General features: G+C 39.7%; 1 protein-coding gene and 1 long non-coding RNA gene across 2 annotated transcripts; both read left to right on the forward strand.

Moving 5' to 3' along the window:
• The first annotated feature begins 2,881 nt into the window (after window positions 1–2,881).
• On the forward strand, window positions 2,882–4,638 carry LOC128450195 (uncharacterized). The gene is made up of 3 exons (XR_008339961.1): window positions 2,882–2,922; window positions 3,720–3,788; window positions 3,888–4,638. It is a non-coding gene; the product is annotated as an uncharacterized LOC128450195 (long non-coding RNA).
• A 5,722-nt stretch (window positions 4,639–10,360) lies between these two features.
• LOC128450145 (Fc receptor-like protein 2) lies at window positions 10,361–21,720 on the forward strand. The gene is made up of 13 exons (XM_053433640.1): window positions 10,361–10,551; window positions 11,354–11,427; window positions 11,528–11,563; window positions 12,151–12,438; window positions 13,309–13,596; window positions 16,031–16,318; window positions 17,323–17,589; window positions 17,816–17,897; window positions 17,988–18,104; window positions 18,305–18,353; window positions 19,160–19,251; window positions 19,338–19,408; window positions 19,526–21,720. Exons 2-13 carry the CDS (start codon window positions 11,379–11,381, stop codon window positions 19,528–19,530), a joined length of 1,632 nt encoding a protein of 543 aa, XP_053289615.1. The 5' UTR covers window positions 10,361–10,551; window positions 11,354–11,378; the 3' UTR covers window positions 19,531–21,720.
• Window positions 21,721–22,459: the final 739 nt, after the last annotated feature.

The following is a 22,459-nucleotide window of genomic DNA, read 5'->3' on the forward strand; positions in this document are numbered from 1 at the left end:
TAAACGTTAATAAAAACAGCAGTGAAATGGTCGAACTGAGCTTTGGCTAAAAGAAGCCTCCCCTGGATCACATGTTTGACCTCCAGCGAGTTTGGTTTAAAAGCCGTGGAGAAGAGGAAGCCCACTCCTGCGCTCAGGGAAGTGTTGTGACTTAAAATGGCCTCCCCTCCCCACTCCCTCCTCCAGTCAGACTCATTATTAAAATCACTATGAGTTTCTTGTAAAAACATGACTTCAATTTTTTTCATTTTCATAGTTTCATAAATACAGGTTCTTTTCTTTTGATCTCTTGCACCGTTCACGTTTAAAACCCCAACTTTAAAAACATCCATGTTGTTTAAAATGTTAGAAACAAAAACAGAAAACAATAAATTAATTAATACAACCATTGCTGTCCTTTCCATCACTGCTCAGTTGTCTCTTTGCTCTGAGCACAAGTTTTTTTATTCTAAAAACTTCCTGGTCTGTGAGGCCAGACTCCTCCCTCTGGCTCATGTGGAGTCTGGCCGAGGAAATAAAAAGACCGAGATCTGGGAAGTGCTCCTCAAGTTTGAGTTGTTGATTTTTTGTTTGGTGTAAAAACGATTTAAATTTATCTACAGTAAGGATTTTCTTTTTTTGGCTGCTGTTAAAAGGCGGAAAGTCGCTGCTGTCAGACACACCCTCACACTCACTCACATCACTGTCCATTTGCACTTTATTGTTCCTTGCTTCATTTAAAACTGTCCTGGTTGACCTCCTGCGTTTTACTGTTTGTTTAGCTTTTACTGTTTCTTCCTCCATCTCCTCCTCCTCCGCCTGTTCACTCCACACCATCCTGCCCTCAACTGCTTCTCCTCCTTTTCTTTGACTGTCCCCTCCATCCTTCTCAACGCTTTTTTCTCCACCTGTCTCCTCCTCCACCTGTTTGTTACCTGCACCATCCTCTTCTTCCCCTTTACCTCCCACCTCCTTTTTCTCTACTTCGCCCACAACACCTTCACCCACAACACCTTCACCCACAACACCCTCACCCACCACATCCCCCCCGACACCCGGTGTATTAACTAAACTCACCCCTTGTGTTGGCTCGGTCACAGCCGCGCCTCTCCGTGGAGATGTCGGCGGAGAAACCCGTGGAGCTGCTATCGGCCGCTCGGACACGGGGGGCCGACCGGCACCGCGGCGCGATCCACCGGCACCCCGGGGGGGCCGGCCGGCACCGCAGCGTGCTCTACCGACCCCCCAGGGGGGCCGGTCGGCCCCGCAGCGTGCTCTACCGACCCCCCAGGGGGGCCGGTCGGCCCGGCGGGCTGCGCCCGCCGGGCAAAGGGGGCCCGTCGCTCCGGTACCGGAGGAGCAGCGGGGGCCCCCGCCCCAGCGCTCGCAGCCGCACCAGGACCGGGCGGAGGCGGGTCACTCTGCTTCGGACAGGCTCTCACCGTGTGTCCCTCCTCGCCGCACCCGAAGCACTTCATCACCGATGAAGTGGCGAAAATCACGTAGTCGTAATCATCTACTTTAACATGGAAGCGGAGGTTGAGCTCCTCGTTCCGGTTGTTAAGTATCATATACAACTGTCTGCGGTGGGACACTACGTGTTTCAGTAACGGAGACTTACATCCAGACAACAACTTCCTTATGGGGGACGCTACCTTCCCATGTCTGGACAGCTCTCTACTGAGGAACTCATCGGTGATGAACGGAGGGACATTGGACAGGACCACCTTGGTAGCGGGTTGAGACAAAGGCAGTACCTGTACAAAACAGCCGTTCACGGTGATACCTGTCTCGACCACAGAGTTCACCTTCTCCACGCGGTCCAGGAACACGACCACGGCGCTGTTCATCCGAGCGGCCGACACCACGCAGCTGTGACCGACCTTCTCCCCCACAGCGAGCCCGATGCTCTCTACGCTGCAGGGGAAACTCACACATACCCTAACCCCGTGTTTGCGTGTAAGTGATTTAAAATTACAGCCGGCCATGGCCGCTGCCACGACACCAGCAAGACGCTGGTGAAGTGAAAAACACCCACACCACCAAACGCCCAAACCACCAGAAAATAAACTACTGTGACTCTAATGTGATATGTGATTGAAAAAAATATAACATTAACTACAAACAAATAGAAAGTGAGAAACGAAAATCGCACTCGCTCCGACACTCGCTCACGCACCACACTCCCAGCATGCACCGAGAGAGAGAGAGAGAGAGAGAGAGAGAGTATAAAGATGGAGAGTGTAAGTTACAGTGTGTTGGAAAATAAATACAACAGCTTCTCCAGACAAGAAGAAGCGTCCTCTGTTATTTCTCTACTGCTGCAGAAAGTGAAGGGTGTGAACCCTGAAGTGAGAAGCGGCTTCAGCCCGGGAGGAGAACAGACATCTCCCCTGTACGTCACCGACTCCGGTCTGGAGGTCGAGCAGGAGACGTTAACACTACGTTACCTTGTATATTTACCAGAAGATGATCCACTCCACCTCCTACTCACTCACCCACCGCCCACATACACACATTTTTAAATAATACCGAGGTCCGGACCTGCATGGAGCTGATTAAGTTTATTTGGATGAAGGCATTTGTCTAAATAGACAGAGAGAGATTAGAGGAGCAACTGGCCCGACAGCGAGGCGTGGAACCCCCGAGACTTAAAGGGCTGCGGACTTGTGCAAACTGTTTAGATACGTTTTCACATTATTAGATGACGTTTTAAATAGAGACACTGTAAATACTAAGTGAGCATAAATTCTCCAAATAAATAAGGCTTACTGAAAACTGTAATCATAACACCTACAAGAAGCTGTTTTCTGGCTTGCATGATAAGGGATGCTAATTATTTTTTAACATCCCCTTTCAAAGTCTGAAAACTTCTTTCTTCTTTGAGTCTCTTTCTCGGAGTGAGGCTGTGTGTGACAGACTGATACAAGTGGGTCCTCTGAGGTAAGAACAAGCTTCTATGGTTATTTATCTCCTCATGATGTTAGTCTACCAGAATGAAATATAGTTTTTCAGAAGTTTTATTTACAGTACTGATTACAAACTATATTTTTTTGTGGATGAAAAAAGCTGATTTTTTTCTGATAAAATTTGATTCCATATCACTTAATAATCATACAATAATCATAATAATTATAATAATCATTTAAAACCCTTTTTCTTCCATTCAGTTGAAATACTTTTTTCCAAATGAAAACTCAAACATCAGTTTCAGATGTCGTAGATGCCTGAAGATTGAGATAAACCTAAAGAACCAGATATGACTTTTTAAACACTATATTTCAGACTAAAAGGTTCGAAAATGTCAATGTTATGAAGACACTGTTATTACATTTAAATTTCTTCTGGGGTTTCTTTGGATAAAAAGGTTTTGAACAGTTAGCTAATGTCAACTAAAATTAAAATAGAAAACAAACTATATTTTAGTTATTAAAGTGAAAAAACTGAACTCTGGGATTAACAGAAACAGGTTGCCCAAATATTCCTTTTTAAAATAATTACATGACAAATTCTGCATAGAGGTGAGGTGACTTTTGTGTTTTCAAACCAAGTTCACAACCAACTTTAAATGAGGAACAGAACAAAGATAACTCTAAATGTTGGTAAAAGAAATGGAAAGAGGAAAAAGGAAATTCTGAGACAAGATGAAAAATAACCCTGATCACACTTTTTACAGTAAAAAGAAAAAGTTCTATGATCTAATGATGTTTTATCGACTTTTCAGTTTTTATTTGTTTCAGAATCCAGTTGTAGTCCCACATGAGATGGAGGCTCAGTCACCTGGTTGGTTTTTCTGGCCCTAATAAAACGTAAGGATTTTATTTCTCCACTTTTATATTTTTCTTATATTTTTCCCAACATTTTCATTAAAGATTAACTAACTTCTCCACTTGTGTTTTCACCGACAGATGTTTCTACAAGTGATCCTGGAAGTCCCGTTAAATGTATGTACAATAAAAATCTGAATATGGAAATATATTTCAGAATATACATACATTTACAAATAGTGGACAAATGTGTCCTTCCTGCCCCGAGCAACCAAGGCTCCTCGGGTGTAAATATGATTAATAACCAAACGTACATGAGAAATGAGCATTGGAACATTAAACTGTGATAGTAACTAAAGAATCCATCTTCAAGATCATTTAAGTTGATGTGTATTTTGACACTTTAGTTTTGTCCATGTCCCATTCAGTAAAATTCAGGAGGTGAGATTTATACCGCAGTAAGGCACCAGGTGGCGATCTAGAAACTTTGGCTTCACTTTTAGTCGATGGTTTGAACTATTCTAGATCAGTTATGACTCTAGAGCAGTTTGGCTAAAGCTTCACTCTACATAGTTTGAAATAAAATAAAAGTATGTGTTCAGCTCCTGACTCAGTCTGCTGTATGTCCTCGTTCAGCCTGTTTCAGAGCCTCAGGATCTTGTTTCGAAAGCTTTGTCCCTCAACTTGTCTCAGTACAATAAATCGTATCAGCTGGACTGATGAGGAGTTTAGGAGCTTCAGTATAGGAGCTCCCTTTACCACTGATTGATTGATATTTTGCTCTGCAAAACTTTTACGTTTACAAGAAACCTATGTTACATAGACTAGAGGGAACACACAGAGGAGAAGTATTAACCCTTTAGTGTAACTCTTAGCACGAGAGCAAATTAGCACAATTAACTAAAACAATTTGCAACTATAACAGCAATATTCATGCCATACACAGATCCTGATTCTCTTCAATCTGCAGTTATATGAGCCTTTCATGCTCGGTACTAGAAATCCTGAGTGAATTGTTAAACTCGGAGATCTCTACAGATTAGCATAGCTTTGTATTAGCATGTTGGTGTAAACTAATATTTATCAATATTGGGGATGCCAACTTTTTTTTCTATCCATTGATTATCTTATCAGTAAAAGTTCATTAAACTCTATGATAAACAACATTTCTATGTTTCAAAGCCTAAAGAAACAGCCTCAAATGAAGCTCAGATGTCTTGGACCCAGGAGAGGACACATCATAGACATCAGGCCGTGGAGAAGCAGGAATGAAGTTTTAATAAAAACAACCACGTGAACAATTATCAGTGTATCAGAGCAACTATACCTCAAATGACAGAAAACATCTCTGGGAAACATCATGACGTGTATCACTGCAGCTCATCAACACCAGTCATCTCTCACACTGAGAGGAGATTTGACTTCCACATTATTTCCCTCTTCCCTCGTGTGTCTCCTTTCAGCATCTTGTAGTTTTACATTGAACCCTCCATCGACTCAGAGACACAGAGAAATGGATGAGTTTCACAATGAGCTAAAATCCACTTGTTTTCTGTAACTTCTATTCAGGGACTCATCCAGGACCTTGTGTTGTTGTCCTGCAGTGTGTTTTCAGGGACAGTTTGCTTTGGGACAAACTGAACTACTTGTGTTAGATGAAGGTTGAAAAGCAGCTTTTTCACTCTCGCTTTCCTAAAAACATCTTTGACTTTGAAAAGTCTGTAAACTGGAAAAGTGAATCACAGCGGGTGAGTTTCTTTAATATACGTTATCAGCAGCCACACTGATGATTGGATGGCACTGATGGAGGCAATATGCAAACCCCTGCTGCGTTGTCCCCTTTCCTGAATTTTATGAATAATAAAACTTTAATGTGATAATTAACTCAACTGTGATTTGGGGAAATTAAACTGTTTAGTTCGGCCATGCTGTCATTTAAAATTAATATTCAATTACACATTCTAATTACATAACTAATAGTGTTTCCAGTCATGGATCTCAGTGGGCGACATTTTATCAAGTTTTACCATAAATTCTAAAAACGAATTGAGCGAGCGACTCTACACAGAGTCCTAAGAGTGTGTTTTGAGTTTAATTCATATATTTAGCTGTGTGTGTGTGTGTGTATACAAACGGAGCAGAGGTCTCAGTCTCTAGACAGTCGTGGTAACTCAGATTTGTGTTTTTGTCAGAAGCTTGTGTGCACTGTAGACGCTGCAGACTCTCATCTGCTGCCCCGACACCTTGCAGAGAAAAGTGTGCGACGTTTCCAGGAAGGAAAAATAAAAATTCAGAGGAAGACTTATTCTCTCCGTCATGAATATCCAAGCAACGGTAACAGACTCACGAAAACATTTGCTTGTATTGTGTGACTCCTCTGATCCTCGGGGGATGAGCTCAGTGACGAACACTCACCGACGTCGAGTGGAACATCTCATGAGCCGCAGCTGCAGATGATTATCGTCCATAATCCTCTCTCCCAGTGAGACTCACCGTGGATCCTGTGGGATGTTTGGTTTGCAGACGTCCGACCTTCCACTCAAACCGGTCAGTGAGCCAACTGGATGAGTTGTGAGTGTTGATGAGCAGCATGAGCAGCGCCCTGCAGCTGGAGAAGGTTCAAACTCAAAGTAAACGCAGGTTAAACTGCTTCAGAGACATAAACCTTTCAGGGGACACTACTTTTCTCACTTCAGATTTAAATGCACAAAGGTGTTTTAGTTTGAACTCTCACAAAACGCTTTAAGCCATTTCCTCTCAAAAAACTGAAGCACAATCTGTTAGCGTCTCTGCAGGGAGATGGTATTTCAATGTTCCGAGGCTTCGAGGAGCCTCGTGAGTGAAGCAATTTTATCCACAATCCAAATGAAAGCTAATGCTAATTGTTTTACTCCCTGTCGTAAATATTCACTTGTCAGTGCAGACGAGCTGCCGGCTTCTCTCTGCACAGATTTACAGCCCAGAAAATACCAGAGTCGCACTTTTCTCACAGTCAATGAAATTTTGAGACTTATTTTCACTGAAGTTTATTTTCTAACTCGTGATGAATGTTCCGCTGCTTTTATTGTGGCCAATCATGGACATTAACTGTTTTTATCTGACCTTTAAAGGACATACTGTACATTTACTCAAGTTCAAGTCTGAGTTACTTGGACTTTACTCAGTATTTAAGGAATTTTCTTTTTTCAGTTGTAGAAACTTATTTCTCTGGAGGTGAAGGTGTTCAAATCTTTTGTGGATGTACAATACAATTTATTATACAGAGAATTAAAACCACAGTAAATAAGAGTGAATTCAAATAAGTAATTGCATCTGTCAGGGGTGAGGTGGAGCAGTAGGACCCAGTTGAGATAAGCAAGGATTGACATTTTAATGGGACAAAACAAAACATAAACAATAAAGGGGAAAACTGGATAAACAAAAACACAAGGAAGAAAAGACAGGAGGCTTACACAGAGAGCTTACAGGGGGAATGCAGAGGCTCAGGAGACAAAGGACACAGAGACATGGGAGATCAGGACAAGACATCACCATGGTTCAACAAACGATCTGACAAAAGACAAAGGGGAGCACAGAGACTTATATACAGACACAGGGGCAAATACACACAGGTGTAACACATGAGAACTGGTGCGGACCATCACTGAGAGGAAGTGAAGACAGAAAACACACAAGGAACAGAGACTACAAAATAAAACAGGAAACAGAAACACTGAGTGTGAAAATGTGAAATAACTCAAACATACATAACAGAGATTTACTAAATAAACAGAAAACACTTCAGAGGGAGAACCTAAACAATAGAAAATACCAAACAGTGACAGCATCAATAATAATAACACAATACACACATGAGACTACTTCACTTAAATACTACACGTAATAGAATTTAGATCATATTTCGTCAATTTTTTAAAATTTTCACTGAGACTATGAATGTAAAACTTGTTCTTAAATAGCACAGTAATTTGATTTATTGGTACTTTTACTTGAGATCTGAATACATCTTTCTTCCTCCTCAGGTTGTATACACCCGACCCCCCCCCACACACACAAACTTGTTTATACTGTTAACTTGCATTTTCATTCTGATCTCTGTTCTCAAAAGATGTGGATTAGATTGGATTTAATTCAACAATTACTAAGACAAAAAATTAATTTCAGCATCTGAGCAGGAATCCAAATTGAAGACACACGATATATAAATTAAAGATATATAAATAAATATATTTAGCATCGATGCCATCCTAGTTAACAACAGGAGAACAAAACGTGCCTCAAAGAGAGTTGAATGGAACTATTTTGGTTTCAGGTGGAATCAAAGCAGCTGCTGTGAAATTCATTTCTGCTAATAAAGTTTCAGTTGTTGAAGATCTGATGAGTCACTGCCCGAGTTACAGAACATATGGAAGAAGATGTGTCCTGACGGTGCAGGGTGTTAAGCTTCTGTGTTTCTGATGCAAATCCAATCTGTTGGTGAGAAAAACCTGCATTCAGGAGTTTGATTGCATCTCAGTTATATGAGTTTTGATTCCCAGGGGATGGAGACGTTCAGAATCTGATAGCGTCTACAGGAATCGAGGTGTCAATCAAACTGCAAACTGACGGAACGTTGTTTCCACTTCAGTCGTGTTTTAAACACTGGAAGCAATTCAACGTAACGCGTGAGCAAAGAAACAAATATGCTAATGTCGGACTCGAGAACGCAAAGAGACCAAACAGCAAAGACACACAACTTCAGAGTCTTTCTCCATGAGTCCCTACTGGGAAAACAGAAAACCGGATTCATGCAAAGGTTCCCACAACACTTTTATCCTCTCTGCTCCAAACACCAGATCTTCCTCATCCTCTCAGTCCGACAGATTCTGTTGTCTCAGCTCGACTCAACCTGCAAATTCTCTTTGTATTCATCTAGGCGGTGTGGCCTAGGGGGTAGAGTGGTCGTTCTCCAACAAGAGGTTGCCGGATCAATCCCCACTCTTCCCCATCGGCATGCCTAAGTGTCCTTGGCAAGAAACTGAACCCCTAAATGGCCCCTCATAAATGTTGAGTGTACTAATTGTAAGTCGCTTTGGACAAAAGCGTCTGCCAAATGACATGTAATGTAATAATCTATTTACCTACTAATTCCACAAACGTTTGTCTGTCTGTGAAACACGCATCCCGTGAATCGTTCATCTTATCAGCTTCATACTTATTGTGTTTGTCCTAAATGGCCGACAGACTTTTATTTTGAAAAGTTATGATCTTGGGCCTGAAGATTGTGTCGGTTGCTGAACACACCTCTGAAACAGCCGAAATGCAAAGTATGAGCAATTGAGAAATCAATCAAAGTTATATAAAAGTCACACACGTGAAATGTTGTAAGACAATTCCACTTAATCTTGACTGCAGATGAACCATGATGAGCACAGTTTTCTGACTTCACTCTGCACCACAGACTGTTTATTTAAAGCTGTGCACACCAACAATATGAAGCGTCAGTATCTTGTGGAAGTGTTTAAGGACGACTCACTAAGGAATCATTCTGAAGTAGCTCCACAGCATCAACACAGAGAACACAACATTAAACAGGTTCAGACCGGACACTGCAGGTCAGGAGCTTCTTAATACCAGTGTCTTTACATTTAAACTCTGACCAGATCTCTTGTAACAGCTCGATGGTCATGGAAAGAATTTGTGCAATTTACACACACACACACACACACACACACACACACACACACACACACACACACACACACACACACACACACACACACACACACACACACACACACACACACACACACACAGGCATACACACACTCTCATTTGGACTTTGCATTGACGTCCATTCATTGTGGACAATCCAACTTAAACCTTATCCCTCCTCCTAGCTACCCTAACTTTAACATAACCACAGTTCACGTGGTTCACACAACTTAACTAGAGCCTCAGAAGTGATGTTGTTCTTCATTAGGACCAAACTTTGGTCCTGATGACACAAACACACAGAAACACACACACACACACACACACACACACACACACACACACACACACACACACACACACACACACACACACACACACACACACACACACACATCTCTTCACTGCATCTGCATAAAAAGCATGCGCCTGCAACTGCTTCCTGGTCGTTCCCTCTGCAGAATGCTCTTCTCATGCTGTATGATTGTCTGACCTTCCTTTCATAAGGAATAAAGTCTTCTTAAGAGACTGTGATTCTCTAGTCTCTTTATTTCAGACGTCTCACCAGGTCAAATTTCCATCACAGTTATTACATTTCACCATTGATGAAATGGCGGCCGATGCTGTGAAGATCGTGGCTGCAGCTCTCAGGGAGGGGGGGCTTTTCTCTTTGTGCGATGCTTCATGTTAACTTGTTGTTCACCTGCACTATTATGTTTATTCAACTCTTCACAAACCCTTTTGATACGTTTTCACATTGTTAGACGAAGTTTTAAATAGAGACACTGTAAATACTATGTGAGCATAAATTCTCCAAATAAATATGAAGTAATGAAAACTGCTCTGTTTCTGTGAACAAGACTTCACCACAAACAACGACAAAAGAGGAAGAGGGGGGAAGTGCATCTGAGAGCAGATACTGTGAGAAGCTGTGAACACTATCACTGTAATCAGAACAACTTCAAGAAGTTGTCGTCTGGCTTGCATGATAAGGAAATGCAAATCATTTTTTTACATCCCCTTTCAAAGTGTTGAAACTTCCTTTTTTTGTAAAGTCTCATTCTCGGAGTGAGGCTGTGTGTGACAGACTGATACAAGTGGGTCCTCTGAGGTAAGAACAAGCTTCTATGGTTATTTATCTCCTCATGATGTTAATCTACTAGAGTAAAATATAGTGTTTCAGAAGTTTTATTTACGGTTTATACACTGATCACAAACTGTGTTTTTTGTGGATCAAACAAGCTGCTATTTATTTGATTAAAATTTGAATCCATATCACTTAATAATGATAATTATCATTTAAAACCTTTTTTCTTCCATTCAGTTGAAATACTTTTTTCCGAATGAAAACTCAAACATCAGTTTCAGATGTCGTAGTTCCCTGAAGACTGAGATGAACGAAAAGAGACAGATATGACTTTTTAAACAGTATATTTTAGATCAAAAAGTTAAAAAATTTGAATTTAATAAAGACACTGTTATGTTTGTGTTCTGGGGTTTCTTTGATTAAATGTGATTTGAACAAGTAGCTAATGTCAAATAAAAAAAAAAAACAGAAATCAAACTTTATTTTAGTTATTAAAGGGAAAAAAGAAATTGAACTCTGGGATTAATAAAAATATGTCACCCAAATATTCCATTTAAAATAATTAGATTTATTTTCCTTTAATAAATGACAAATTCTGCGTAGAGTTGAGGTGACTTTGAGTTTTCAAACCACAATTTCACAACAATCGTGATATGAGAAACAAAACAAAGACAACTCTAAGTGTCAGTAAAAGAAATGGAAAGAGGAAGAAGGAAATTCTGAGACAAGTTGAAAAATAACTTTTAACACACGTTTTACAGTAAAAAGAAAAAGTTCTGTGATCTTATGATGTTTTTATCCACTTTTCACGTTTTATGTGTTTCAGAAATCCAGTTGTAGTCCCACATGAGATGGAGGCTCAGACAGTCACGTGGTTGGTTTTTCTGGCCCTAATAAAACGTAAGGATTTTATTTCACCACTTTGAAAACAAGGTTTAATATTTTTCCAACATTTGTTATAAAGATGAACTGACTTCTCCACATGTGTTTTCACCGACAGATGTTTCTACAAATAAGCCTGGAAGTCCTGCTGAATGTATGTATAATAAAAATCTGAATATTAAAGTACATTTCAGAATATACAGAAAATTACAATTAGTGGACGAATGTGTCCTTCCTGCACCAAGCCACCAAGGCTCCTCTGGGTGGAAATATAATTAATAACCAAACGTACATGAACAATGAACATTTGAACATAAACCAGTCACAAAAACTATGGAATCCCTCTTTGAGATCATTTTAGCAACGAAAATCTTTCATAAAAGAATAAATAAATGACTAAAAACTAGATCTGAATGAAGTAAGATAGATAGAAGTATGTGTTCAGCTCCTGACTCAGTCTGCTGTATGTCCTCGTTCAGGCTGTTTCAGAGCCTCAGGGCTCTTGTTTCAAAAGCTTTGTCCCCAAACTTTGTCTTAGTACAATAGATCATATCAGCTGGACTGATGAAGAGGAGTTAAGGAGCTTCAGGAGAGGAACTCCCTTTACCACTGATTGTTGGATTTTTTGCTTTGCAGAACTTTGACATTTGCAAGAAACCTATGTAACACAGACCAGAGGGAAGAAAATCAATAACATCATAATGTGCCTTCTTTTAAGAAGATTCTGCTTCCTCTCTACAGACCCGCCCACTGAACCTAAACTGTCTATGAGGTCTGAGGTCACAGAAGGTCAGACCATCACCATCAGCTGCACTGTTGAAAGTTTCCCACAGTCAATTCTCACCTTGATGAGGATCAACACAAATAATCGGGCGGAAATAATCCCTGAAACTAATCTTAATTCACGACCCATCAACTCTCTCTACCACACGTTTAATGTGACTTCAGCCAACGCTGGCTGGTACTTCTGCCGTGCCCAGATCAAAGAGGTCTATAAGGACAGCCAGCTGAAGGAGTTGGTGGTGAAATGTGAGTGTTTCAGCTGCGGCATTTTTTTCAAACAAACAGATCAAACCAGATCTTCCTTTAAAGAATCTATCTATAAAAAGTAGATTTTCTCATGTACCTTTCTATTAACTATTACTTCTGACAGTTGAAACAATAGCACCTGAGAAATGAATGACCTAAAGTAAATGTCTCTATTTGATTAAGAACTGTAGAGCTTAGAAAATATCAATAATCTACCAGACCCTATATAAAGCAATTTAATCTATAAATTATCAATAATAATGATCCAGTAATGTTACGTGGTGCCACTCTGCCACTTAATGAATACTCCTGCTAAACTACTGTGCTGCTTATTTAAATTATGAATTCAAGGCCTGTACTTGTAATGGAGTATTTTTGTACTGCGATATTTCTACTTTTACTTAAATCTCTGTAATTCTTCCACCAGAGTAAAGTATAATTATGTTGATAAGAAGCCTTGTGACTTTGAGTTGTAAGTGTTCTTGTGATATAATTCAACACCACAATAGTATAAATTATGTTGAAATGCAGTGTATTGTTTTCAATGGTTGGCATGTTATTGTGCTCCATTATGTAAATTAGTCCACTACCGACAAATTTTGCTTGATTTACACCCTGATGAAATATAAAAATATATATAATGCAGGATCATTCTATATTATAAAGACCATTATATTAGGAACAGTGGTTAAATCTGACAGTTCTCTGTTTTCTATATTTTTGGTTACTGCAGACAGTCCCAAACAATGTGACAGTTTAAGTCAATCCTGGTCTTGAATTGAAGGAAAATGTGTTGTTGACACTGAGGGAAGAAAAAAAACGAAATCATAATGTGCCTTCTTTAAAGAAGATTCTGCTTCCTCTCTACAGACCCGCCCACTGAACCTAAACTGTCTATGAGGTCAGAGGTCACAGAAGGTCAGACCATCACCATCAGCTGCACTGCTGAAAGTTTCCCACAGTCAACTCTCACCTTGATGAGGATCAACAAATATCATCAGACTTTAGAAGTCACTGAAAATAATCTTTATTCACGACCCATCAACTCTCTCTCTTACACGTTTACTCTGACTTCAGCCGACGCTGGCTGGTACTTCTGCCGTGCCCAGAACACTGAGGGCTCAAAGGACAGCAAGCAGCAGGAGTTGGTGGTGAAATGTGAGTGTTTCAGCTGCGGCTTTATTTTTCAACCAAACAGAACCAACCAAATTTTTCCTATAAAACATCTATCTATAAAAAAGTAGCTTTTCTCATGTATTTTATCTATTTAACTATTACATCTGACAGTTGAAACAATAGCACCTGAAAATTAATATATTAGGAATAGTGGTTATATCCAGAGGTGTAAAGTAACGAATTGTATTTTCTCACGTTACTGTAATTTAGCAGTTTTTTTGTGTACTTAGTAATTTTTTGAGTAGTTTTTCAAATGGGTAATTTTAATTTTACTGAAGTAGATTTTGACTGAAGTATTGTAGTTCGCTACATTGGAAATTACATCCGTTACTTAGTAAAAAACAAACATAGATTAAGGCGCAAGGCAATTCTCACTGCAGTGGTAGATGCTGCATAGAGTGGATGACGTTCCCTCACGTGCACGTTCAACATATGAAAACTGATCATAAAGTTCACTGTTCACGAAAAATATGCGCGACATGCACAACACTGCACAGGGAGCCACTCAGTGTTGCCAACTTAGGGACTTTGTTGCTAAATCTGGCGACTTTCCAAACACTCATGGCAACTTTTTTTGTCAAAAGCTACTAGCGACAAATCTAGCGACTTTTTCTGGGGATATTGGAGACTTTCTGGTGTTTTGGAGACTGACGTGAAAGCACGTATCGTTCTGCAGTGACTGTCCTGAACGAGCAGCAGGTGCTGCCGTGAGCCCCTCCGCCGTCCCAACGCACTCACTGGCGGTCAGTCTCCCAGTAGCCTTGCGCAGAAGTCCAACCTGCATTCAGAGCAGAGAGGAGACCCACGCACCGCGTCCTCCAGACTGTAAATGAATCGCGCATGCGCAAATCCACCGCTGATCCTGTCCTGGCTTACAGAGCGGGATGTAAGTGTCAATGTATCTTCACTGTCAGTGGAAAACATGAGTCATTGAGTTCAGTCTCTTCATCGATGCAGAGTCCACATCATGATGCAGCTAAGCATCGAGACATTTCCACACCTCTCGAGTGGAACGTGGTGAAACTGAACCCTTTCAGGGCCCTGAAAACTAAACCAACTAATGAAGAAAAAGAAAAATTGCTCTGCCAGAGTGTCTCTTTTGGACTATTTTGCCGGTCCCACGCCCGGATAAAGGAGGGTTGGACGTAGAGCTAGCAGTTCCACCCCACATAAAAGCCTTTTGATTCAATTTGATATTGTTAACCTGTATAAACAATACAGGACAAAATTTATTTATGTATGTGGGTCTAGATAAATTAAAGCCATGAAGTTATTTTGAGAAGTGATGGCCTATTTCAATGGCAAGATAAAAAAATAAAATAATTATCGAGTGTATTGCATTCACTTTCTTATTTTTTGGGGCATTTATCTCGGAATTTCCAAGATAATTATCTCAGAAAAACAGAATTATTTTTGTGAAGTGAATGTAATACGCTTCTGTGGAAGAAAGCTTATTTGTAGTTCTAAACATATGGGTGTTTTATTCTCACTTTCTGTACCTCCTACAGTGACCATTACATTATGCAAATTAGGCGATGACGTCATTTAGCGATATCTAGCGACTTTTAGGACAGCCAATAGCTGCTTTCCTTACTGAGGAGTTGGCAACACTGGAGCCACTGCAGAGGGGCTGAAGAGCAGCATGCGGGTTGCCGACCCCTGGCTACGGCGAAAGAGCGATTTGTTTACTGCTCTGCCGTTAAAGAGATGCGGACGTCCAAACACTAGTTCGGCTTTAATATGAGTGCCCCCTCGCATTTCCCCCTCCGAGCCCTTGAAGCCCATGAAAATCAGAAGCTGCTGAAACTCAACAAGAAGTTAGTAGACTAGTGCTCTAAAGGTGGACCAAGTTTAACCAAAAGTTGAAATATACAGTGGGACAGCGGCATTATAACATGTGGTTCATGTCTTGACATGTCCTCCCAAAAGTTCTTAAATGTTGTGTTGACATGTTAAATGTTTAAAGTTTGATATGTTTAATGCCATGGCACTTATATTTGTAATAATTAAAAACAACAGTTTTTGGATTGGATTTATGACCCCTTGCTCTTTTTTTGCACTGTATAGGAGCGGCCCCCATCAAGTAGTTGGAAGTAACTAAGTAACTTTTTCTTAAAGTACATTTAAAATGATATACTTTTTACTTTTACTTGAGTAGATTTTATGGTTGGGTACTTTTACTTAAGTCAAATTTTTACTTGAGTACAATGTTTCAGAACTTTTTACACCTCTGGTTAAATCTGACAGTTCTCTGTTTTCTATATCTTTGGTTACTGCAGACAGTCCCACCAATGTGACAGTTCAAGTCCATCCTGGTCTTGATGTGAATGAAAATAGTGTTGTTGACACTGAGGGAAGAAAAACAATAAAATCATAATGTTCCTTCTTTAAAGAAGATTCTGCTTCCTCTCTACAGACCCGCCCACTGAACCTAAACTGACTATGAGGTCTAACGGCACAGAAGGTCAGACCATCACCATCAGCTGCACTGCTGAAAGTTTCCCACAGTCAACTCTCACCTTGATGAGGATCAACACAAATCATCAGTCTTTAATAATCACAGAAAATAATCTTTATTCACGACCCATCAACTCTCTCTACCACAAGTTTACTGTGACTTCAGCCGACGCTGGCTGGTACTTCTGCCGTGCCCAGAACACTGAGGGCTCAAAGGACAGCAAGTGGAAGGAGTTGGTGGTGAAATGTGAGTGTTTCAGCTGCAGCTTTTTTTTTCAATCAAACAGATCAAACCAAGAAACTATCGATGCAGAAGTAAATTTTTCTCATGTATTTTTTCAGTGGTCCAGTTTTTTTAATTCATTATTTCTTCTGACAGTTAAAACAATTTCACCTGATAAATTAAAGACCTAAAGCACTTAAATCTCTTCAACCAGAATAAAGTATAATTATGTTAAATTGAAGCCTTGTGACTTTAAGCACTTATAAGTTTTCTTATAGTATAATTTGTGGTGTAATTTTGTAATGCAGTGAATTCTTTTCACAGGTTTGCATGTTATTGTGCTCCCTAGTCCACTGTCTCAAAGTTCACAAAAGCCAGAATTTATAAAACATAATATGAAAAAAATACATGAAATCATCATCTGTGTCTATCTGCTGTGTCCATCCACTGTATCAGTTGGAAAAAAAACGTCACAGAATTTTCTTTTACAAAAATCTTTCATAAAAGAATAAATAGACCCCTAAAAACTAGAACTACGTCAAATCAGAGAATGAAGTAAGATACAAGTATTAGTTTTAGTTTTAAGCTAGTCAGGGTGTTTCAGAGCCTCAGGGTTCTTGTTTTTAAAACTCTGTTCCCCAACTTTGTCTTAGTACAAAGATTTGTATATTATTTAATTACATTTCAAGTTGTTTATACTTCAAAATCGATTTCAGCAAATTCAAAAAATCATTCAAATAACGCTTAGCAAACCTGCTAAAAAATATTTAAAGTTAAAAAAGGAACAGAAAACTAAAATCAGTGGCTGTAGTTTGTGTCAAAGCGAAATTGGAGAGAAATAAATTGAAAGTTTCACCAGGTGAATCTAAAGCCAGTCTGTTTTATCCTCCCATTTAAAGTTTCACATTCTTCTTAGTCTGGCTTTAAAGAGCAGTAATAATGTCACTTCACTTGTTGTGTTATTCATGTTTGATCTTTGATGATGTTCAGAAAATGACGTTGTCTTTTCTCCTGAATTTCCCGGCTAGTTTCTCTAAACCACACACACATCACGGAGTCGGCAGAGAAGCAGGAGCCTGATGGGAGGAGCTCCGTGATGCTGAGCTGCTTCAGTCACAGCTTTCCCCCAGTTCACAACTACTCATGGTACAGGAAGAGTCAGGGAGAGGAACAGGATGAACTTGTGTCAGAGCATCAAAACCACACAGTGTACTCAAACCAGCCAGGAGTCTACTACTGCGTCGCACAAAATGATGTAGGTCGACGCTGGTCTGATCCCGTCCATCTGTTTGAACGTGAGTGAATTTCAAGGTCTTATAACTGTGTGTGTTTTATTGCTCAGGAGACATGTGGGAGGTTTATATCAGACTTGTTTTCTAGTTGTCTGTCCATACGTCTTATGACCTACATCCTTTGCACAAACACACTCCTGGATTAGAATCACGGAGTAACTGATTTGATTTCGGTAGCCAAAGGTCAAAGGTCAAGCTCTATATGATGCTCTCTCTCTTTTAACCACAGGAAACTATCTGGACATCCTGAAGTTCCTCCTTCCTGCTCTATTTGTCCTGATGATTATCATTTTAATCATCGTAGTTTTAAGGTGAATGAATAAGAAGTGCATTTCATCAATAATTACATTTCAGAGATGGTCTGACATGTGTAACCACATCATGTCCCTCTATGTGTGCAGATTCAGGAAAAAAAAATCTATTCAACAAGGAACAACAAACACCAAATCCCCTTCTGGTTTTTCGGAGCAGTTGAGTCGTCCAGACGCCCCTGGATGCCAGCCTCTTCCAGACAGCACGTAAGACCACACCCACTCAACATACTGTCCCCACCCAGGACAAGGATCACTGTGTGGGACAGAGTCAGACATGGGCTGCTGCTCACGCTGGAGTCAAAGCATCCATTTATTTTCTATATCCTCCAGACTTTAATGGCACAATGAAAGTCTGCCCTCTTATTTATAATAGTCATTCACACATACACTTTTATATTCCACAGGCCTCCGACCGACATCAACCTTGTTTACAGCAGTTTGAATCTGCCCCAGGTGAGTCCAGAGTTGAGACAACACTTTAAACAAGAAAACAATAAGTTAAAACCATCATACATGGAGGCATAAGCAAAACTCAAGAAGATTTATGTTAAAAAGAGTTTAATTCTAAGTGTCTGGTCACGGTGGCCTGTTGTAAGAACCTTGTCTTAGCACAATAGATTTGTAAATTATTTAACTACTAGTTGTCGAAAGTTCAAAATCTATTTCTAATTGGCTATATGTATATTGAAATCGTAGGAAATAGTGATTATGGAGAGTTTAGGTATTGGATTCAGGATATTTAAGCCTTCATCACTTCTGACCTGTTAAAGCTGTAAAACTTCTAATTCTTCTAAATATGTAATCAAATATCTTTTAATGATGATGTATCAAAGCCTCCAAAGTCCAATAATGTTTTAGTAGTTTTATTTTGTGTACACACGATGCAAAGATCTGAAACAAGACAACAACATGTACCCATCAGATTTAAAAATTGTAAATACAAATCTATCAGGATATCTCCAACCCCTCAAATTGACCATGTAGAGCTACTGCCTTCCATCTTCTATCATCAGTATTAATCTGGCTCTACATGCAGATGTGTCTTGTACTGTTCAAGCTGTTGCTTTTCCCTTCTTGATCTTCCATATCCTGACCTCACTGTTTGCCCTGTCAGTAGCTGTCTATCAGTGCATTTTTATCTCAGTATACTGGGGCCATTAGTTAAAAGTCAACCTGTACAGCATCCATTATACAGCATGAATGAAGTGATTCAGTTGCTGCTTGATAATCACTGATGTTTTCTGTCTGAATCTGCTCAGGCTGCCTCTGCACGAAACCCCACAAGACGAGATGGAAACACAGAGGACTATTCTGTCCACTACGCTCCTCTGCACTTTAAGACTAATATAAAGTGAGAATTTAATCTTTGTGTTACAATACCAGAACAACAAAGGTGTTATTGATCAGCACACGTCATGTTGATATTTGTTTTTCAAGGAAGAAGCAAAGAAAGGTGGAAGAAGACTCTGTGTATGCGATGGTGTCTAACCCAACGCAAGTTAAAAAAGGTCAGCAACCGTGACCTCTCATTTCTTTATATCAGTCTCTATGTTTTGCTATTAGTTGAATTTATTCCAGAAATTCTCACACAAATAATCTATGAACTACCTCCGCTCTCATCCTAGAATGAACCAGAGAGCCTGCAGGACTATGATGACATTAGTAATGCAACTGCACGTGCACCAACATCTCCAAATCTATTTGACAACCACACCAGTGAAGGTGAAGGGGAGCTGAACTTTCCACAGGTGAGATTCACAGCGACGCCCCGACGTCAGGCGACCAACAGAGACTCCAGCAGCTCACACCAAGATGAGAGTTAAAACTCTGACGTCAGGATTTGACCCGAGATGTTCTCCTCCTGCTTTTTACAGCTACCTCGGGCCTGAGGAAGTTTATATTCACAATAAGTCATCACAGAGAGTCTGAAGGGTTCATGTGTTAAGCAAAATAGGTCGTAATTGTAAATCTATAGTAATGTAAGCTGCTCAACAAACATTATGCAGCTACAACAAAATCATGCATGTTGCCATTAGGAGTATTTTAAAACTAGTTTGCAAGAATTCACGGAAGTTACATTACTGAGTTAAAATGGATAAATATTTACAAATGTTAATTAAAAGTTTTGGGGAAATAGAGTGAAGTAAGCAAAATGTGAGGGATGAACGGTTAAAATCCTTATTTTGCAACTTAAAATGTAAATAATATGAGTGTTAAACGATTGTATATTATAACTTCATATATAATTGTTGGGACCTGGTATTTGTGAACTACTTTTGATTGGCCTTCATGTGAAGTCAAAAGCTTGAAGCCGCATGTCCTTTGTTCTGGAGAAAACCAGAATTCAGTCTCCCAGGGTTCCTGAACCTCACACAGAGGTGTGAAAACCGACTGGAGACACAAGTGTCAACCACTATTGGTCAATCTGGGCCCCATGACCTATGATGTCACCAAGCCAATATAAGGCCAGGTCTCTCTCTCTTCATTCTCTTTCCATGCAACGCCGAGGGGAGAAGTCTGGCTTGTCCAACTCCTCGTCCTGCCGGAGAACTTCAAACAGCAAAACCACTGTTCTGCACAACAGAACCACAAAGGCAGGAGCCACACAACCAGCAAGACGACTTCACAGAACTTCCCACAGCAAAGCAACTTTTTTTCCCTTTCCATGGACAGTTACACAACTGGGCTTAATAATTATACTAGGTGATATTTATAAGTTTGATTTGTGTTGCTGTGATATTTTGGTTACAAGTTATTTGAAAGTTAATGTTAGTTCTGCTCTTCAGTCTCCTTGCATGCATCTAGTAACTTTCTCTAGTTTGGCACCAACACAGACACACGCATGTCTCTTCACCCATCTCTCTGACCCCGGCCACATGTCGTAAACATTCCAAAGGGGGGAGTCAGTTATCTTCGGAGTAGCCAACCGCCATTTTGGAAGCAAGCTCACACACACAGGCAAACACACATGCATACTCGCATACATATCTTTATTTAGTAAGTTCACCGTTAGTAATTTGTGTTTCTTTACTTTATTATATTTATGATAAATGTTTTTCTTTCGCAAATGTTAATTCATTAATGTTGCATAAGTGAATTTCGCCAACCTCTACACTGTCAAGAACTCTATATCCTTCAACTTAGCTAGTTATCTATATTGTAATTGTGGTTATAGTTATGACTTTAATGTTTAATCAAAGTTTTGTAGTTAGTACTTTTATGAGACTTAATCAATAAATTGGCTATATTTTCCCTTCCTTTGAAGGGTGGTGCCCTGAGGTTACTCGGGGCACTGAGTTACCTCACCAGGTAATCAACCAGGTAATCAATTAAAGTTATTATTTAATGCTTATATTCAATATTTTATTTTTGTAACCACATTTATTGAATGCTGTAAAGCACATCATTTTATGGAATCTCGTTTAATGCATTATTGCCCAACACAATTTATATATATAAATAGCATACAGTTAGACAAGAAATGCTGAGAATCAGTGCTGAATGTTTTTTTTTTTTGTACATTCCAGTTTTGTGAACTTAATCCAAACCAACACCTGAAATGTAAATATCCTGTCGCTCAAAATGTAATATGTTGGAACAAATGATGAACTTTAAAGTTTATTGACATTATTGTTGGATTTGTGAATATGTCCCAGCACAAAAGGGTTTCTGAAAAATGCTTGTACACACAAAATGCATTGCATCATTAAATGGACATTATCTTGTTTTGCATTTCTAATAACGGACCATGTAAACCTTTGATTTACTTGAGTTAAGTTATAAGTTATAAATAAAATCAAGTATATGACTATAACCTGAACTTAAACTCTAGATACATTATTACATTTTCATACAGGTGCATCAATGAGTAAGTATTTGAGTTGCCATGGAGCCAGGCCTGTAGCCCGAGGGCAGTACCCCCCGATCTAAATATGCACATTTTAAGATGTTTGGAGATCAGCTATTGGTTAACAGTAGTTTCAACAGCACGTCAGTGGAAAATAGCATAAATGACTTACCATTGTGTTTGTATCATCTTGTATTTAATCTATAGAAACATGTCTCAAACAGTTCATCCACATAAGCTCTGAGAGAGAGAGAGAGAGAGAGAGAGAGAGAGAGAGAGGGAGAAAGGAGAAAGTTTAAAGATGGACAGTCTCAGTTACAGTGTGTTGTAAAATAAATACAAGAGCTCCTCTGTTATTTCTCTACTGCTGCAGAAAGTGAAGGAACCCTGAAGTGAGAAGCGGCTTCAGCCCGGGAGGAGAACAGACATCTCCCCTGTACGTCACCGACTCCGGTCTGGAGGTCGAGCAGGAGACGTTAACACTACGTTACCTTGTATATTTACCAGAAGATGATCCACTCCACCTCCTACTCACTCACCCATCACCAACATACACACATTTTTAAATAATACCGAGGTCCGGACCTGCATGGAGCTGATAAAGTTACTTCAGATGAAGGTATTTGTCTGTCATGCTCTCATGAACAACTGAAGACATGTGAAGGGTCATAAGTTTAATAAGAAGAAGTTTAATTAAAAATCAAGAAATGCA

The sequence above is a fragment of the Pleuronectes platessa genome, chromosome 10 (genome assembly GCF_947347685.1).
Source record: "Pleuronectes platessa chromosome 10, fPlePla1.1, whole genome shotgun sequence".
NCBI classification, from domain to species: domain Eukaryota; kingdom Metazoa; phylum Chordata; class Actinopteri; order Pleuronectiformes; family Pleuronectidae; genus Pleuronectes; species Pleuronectes platessa.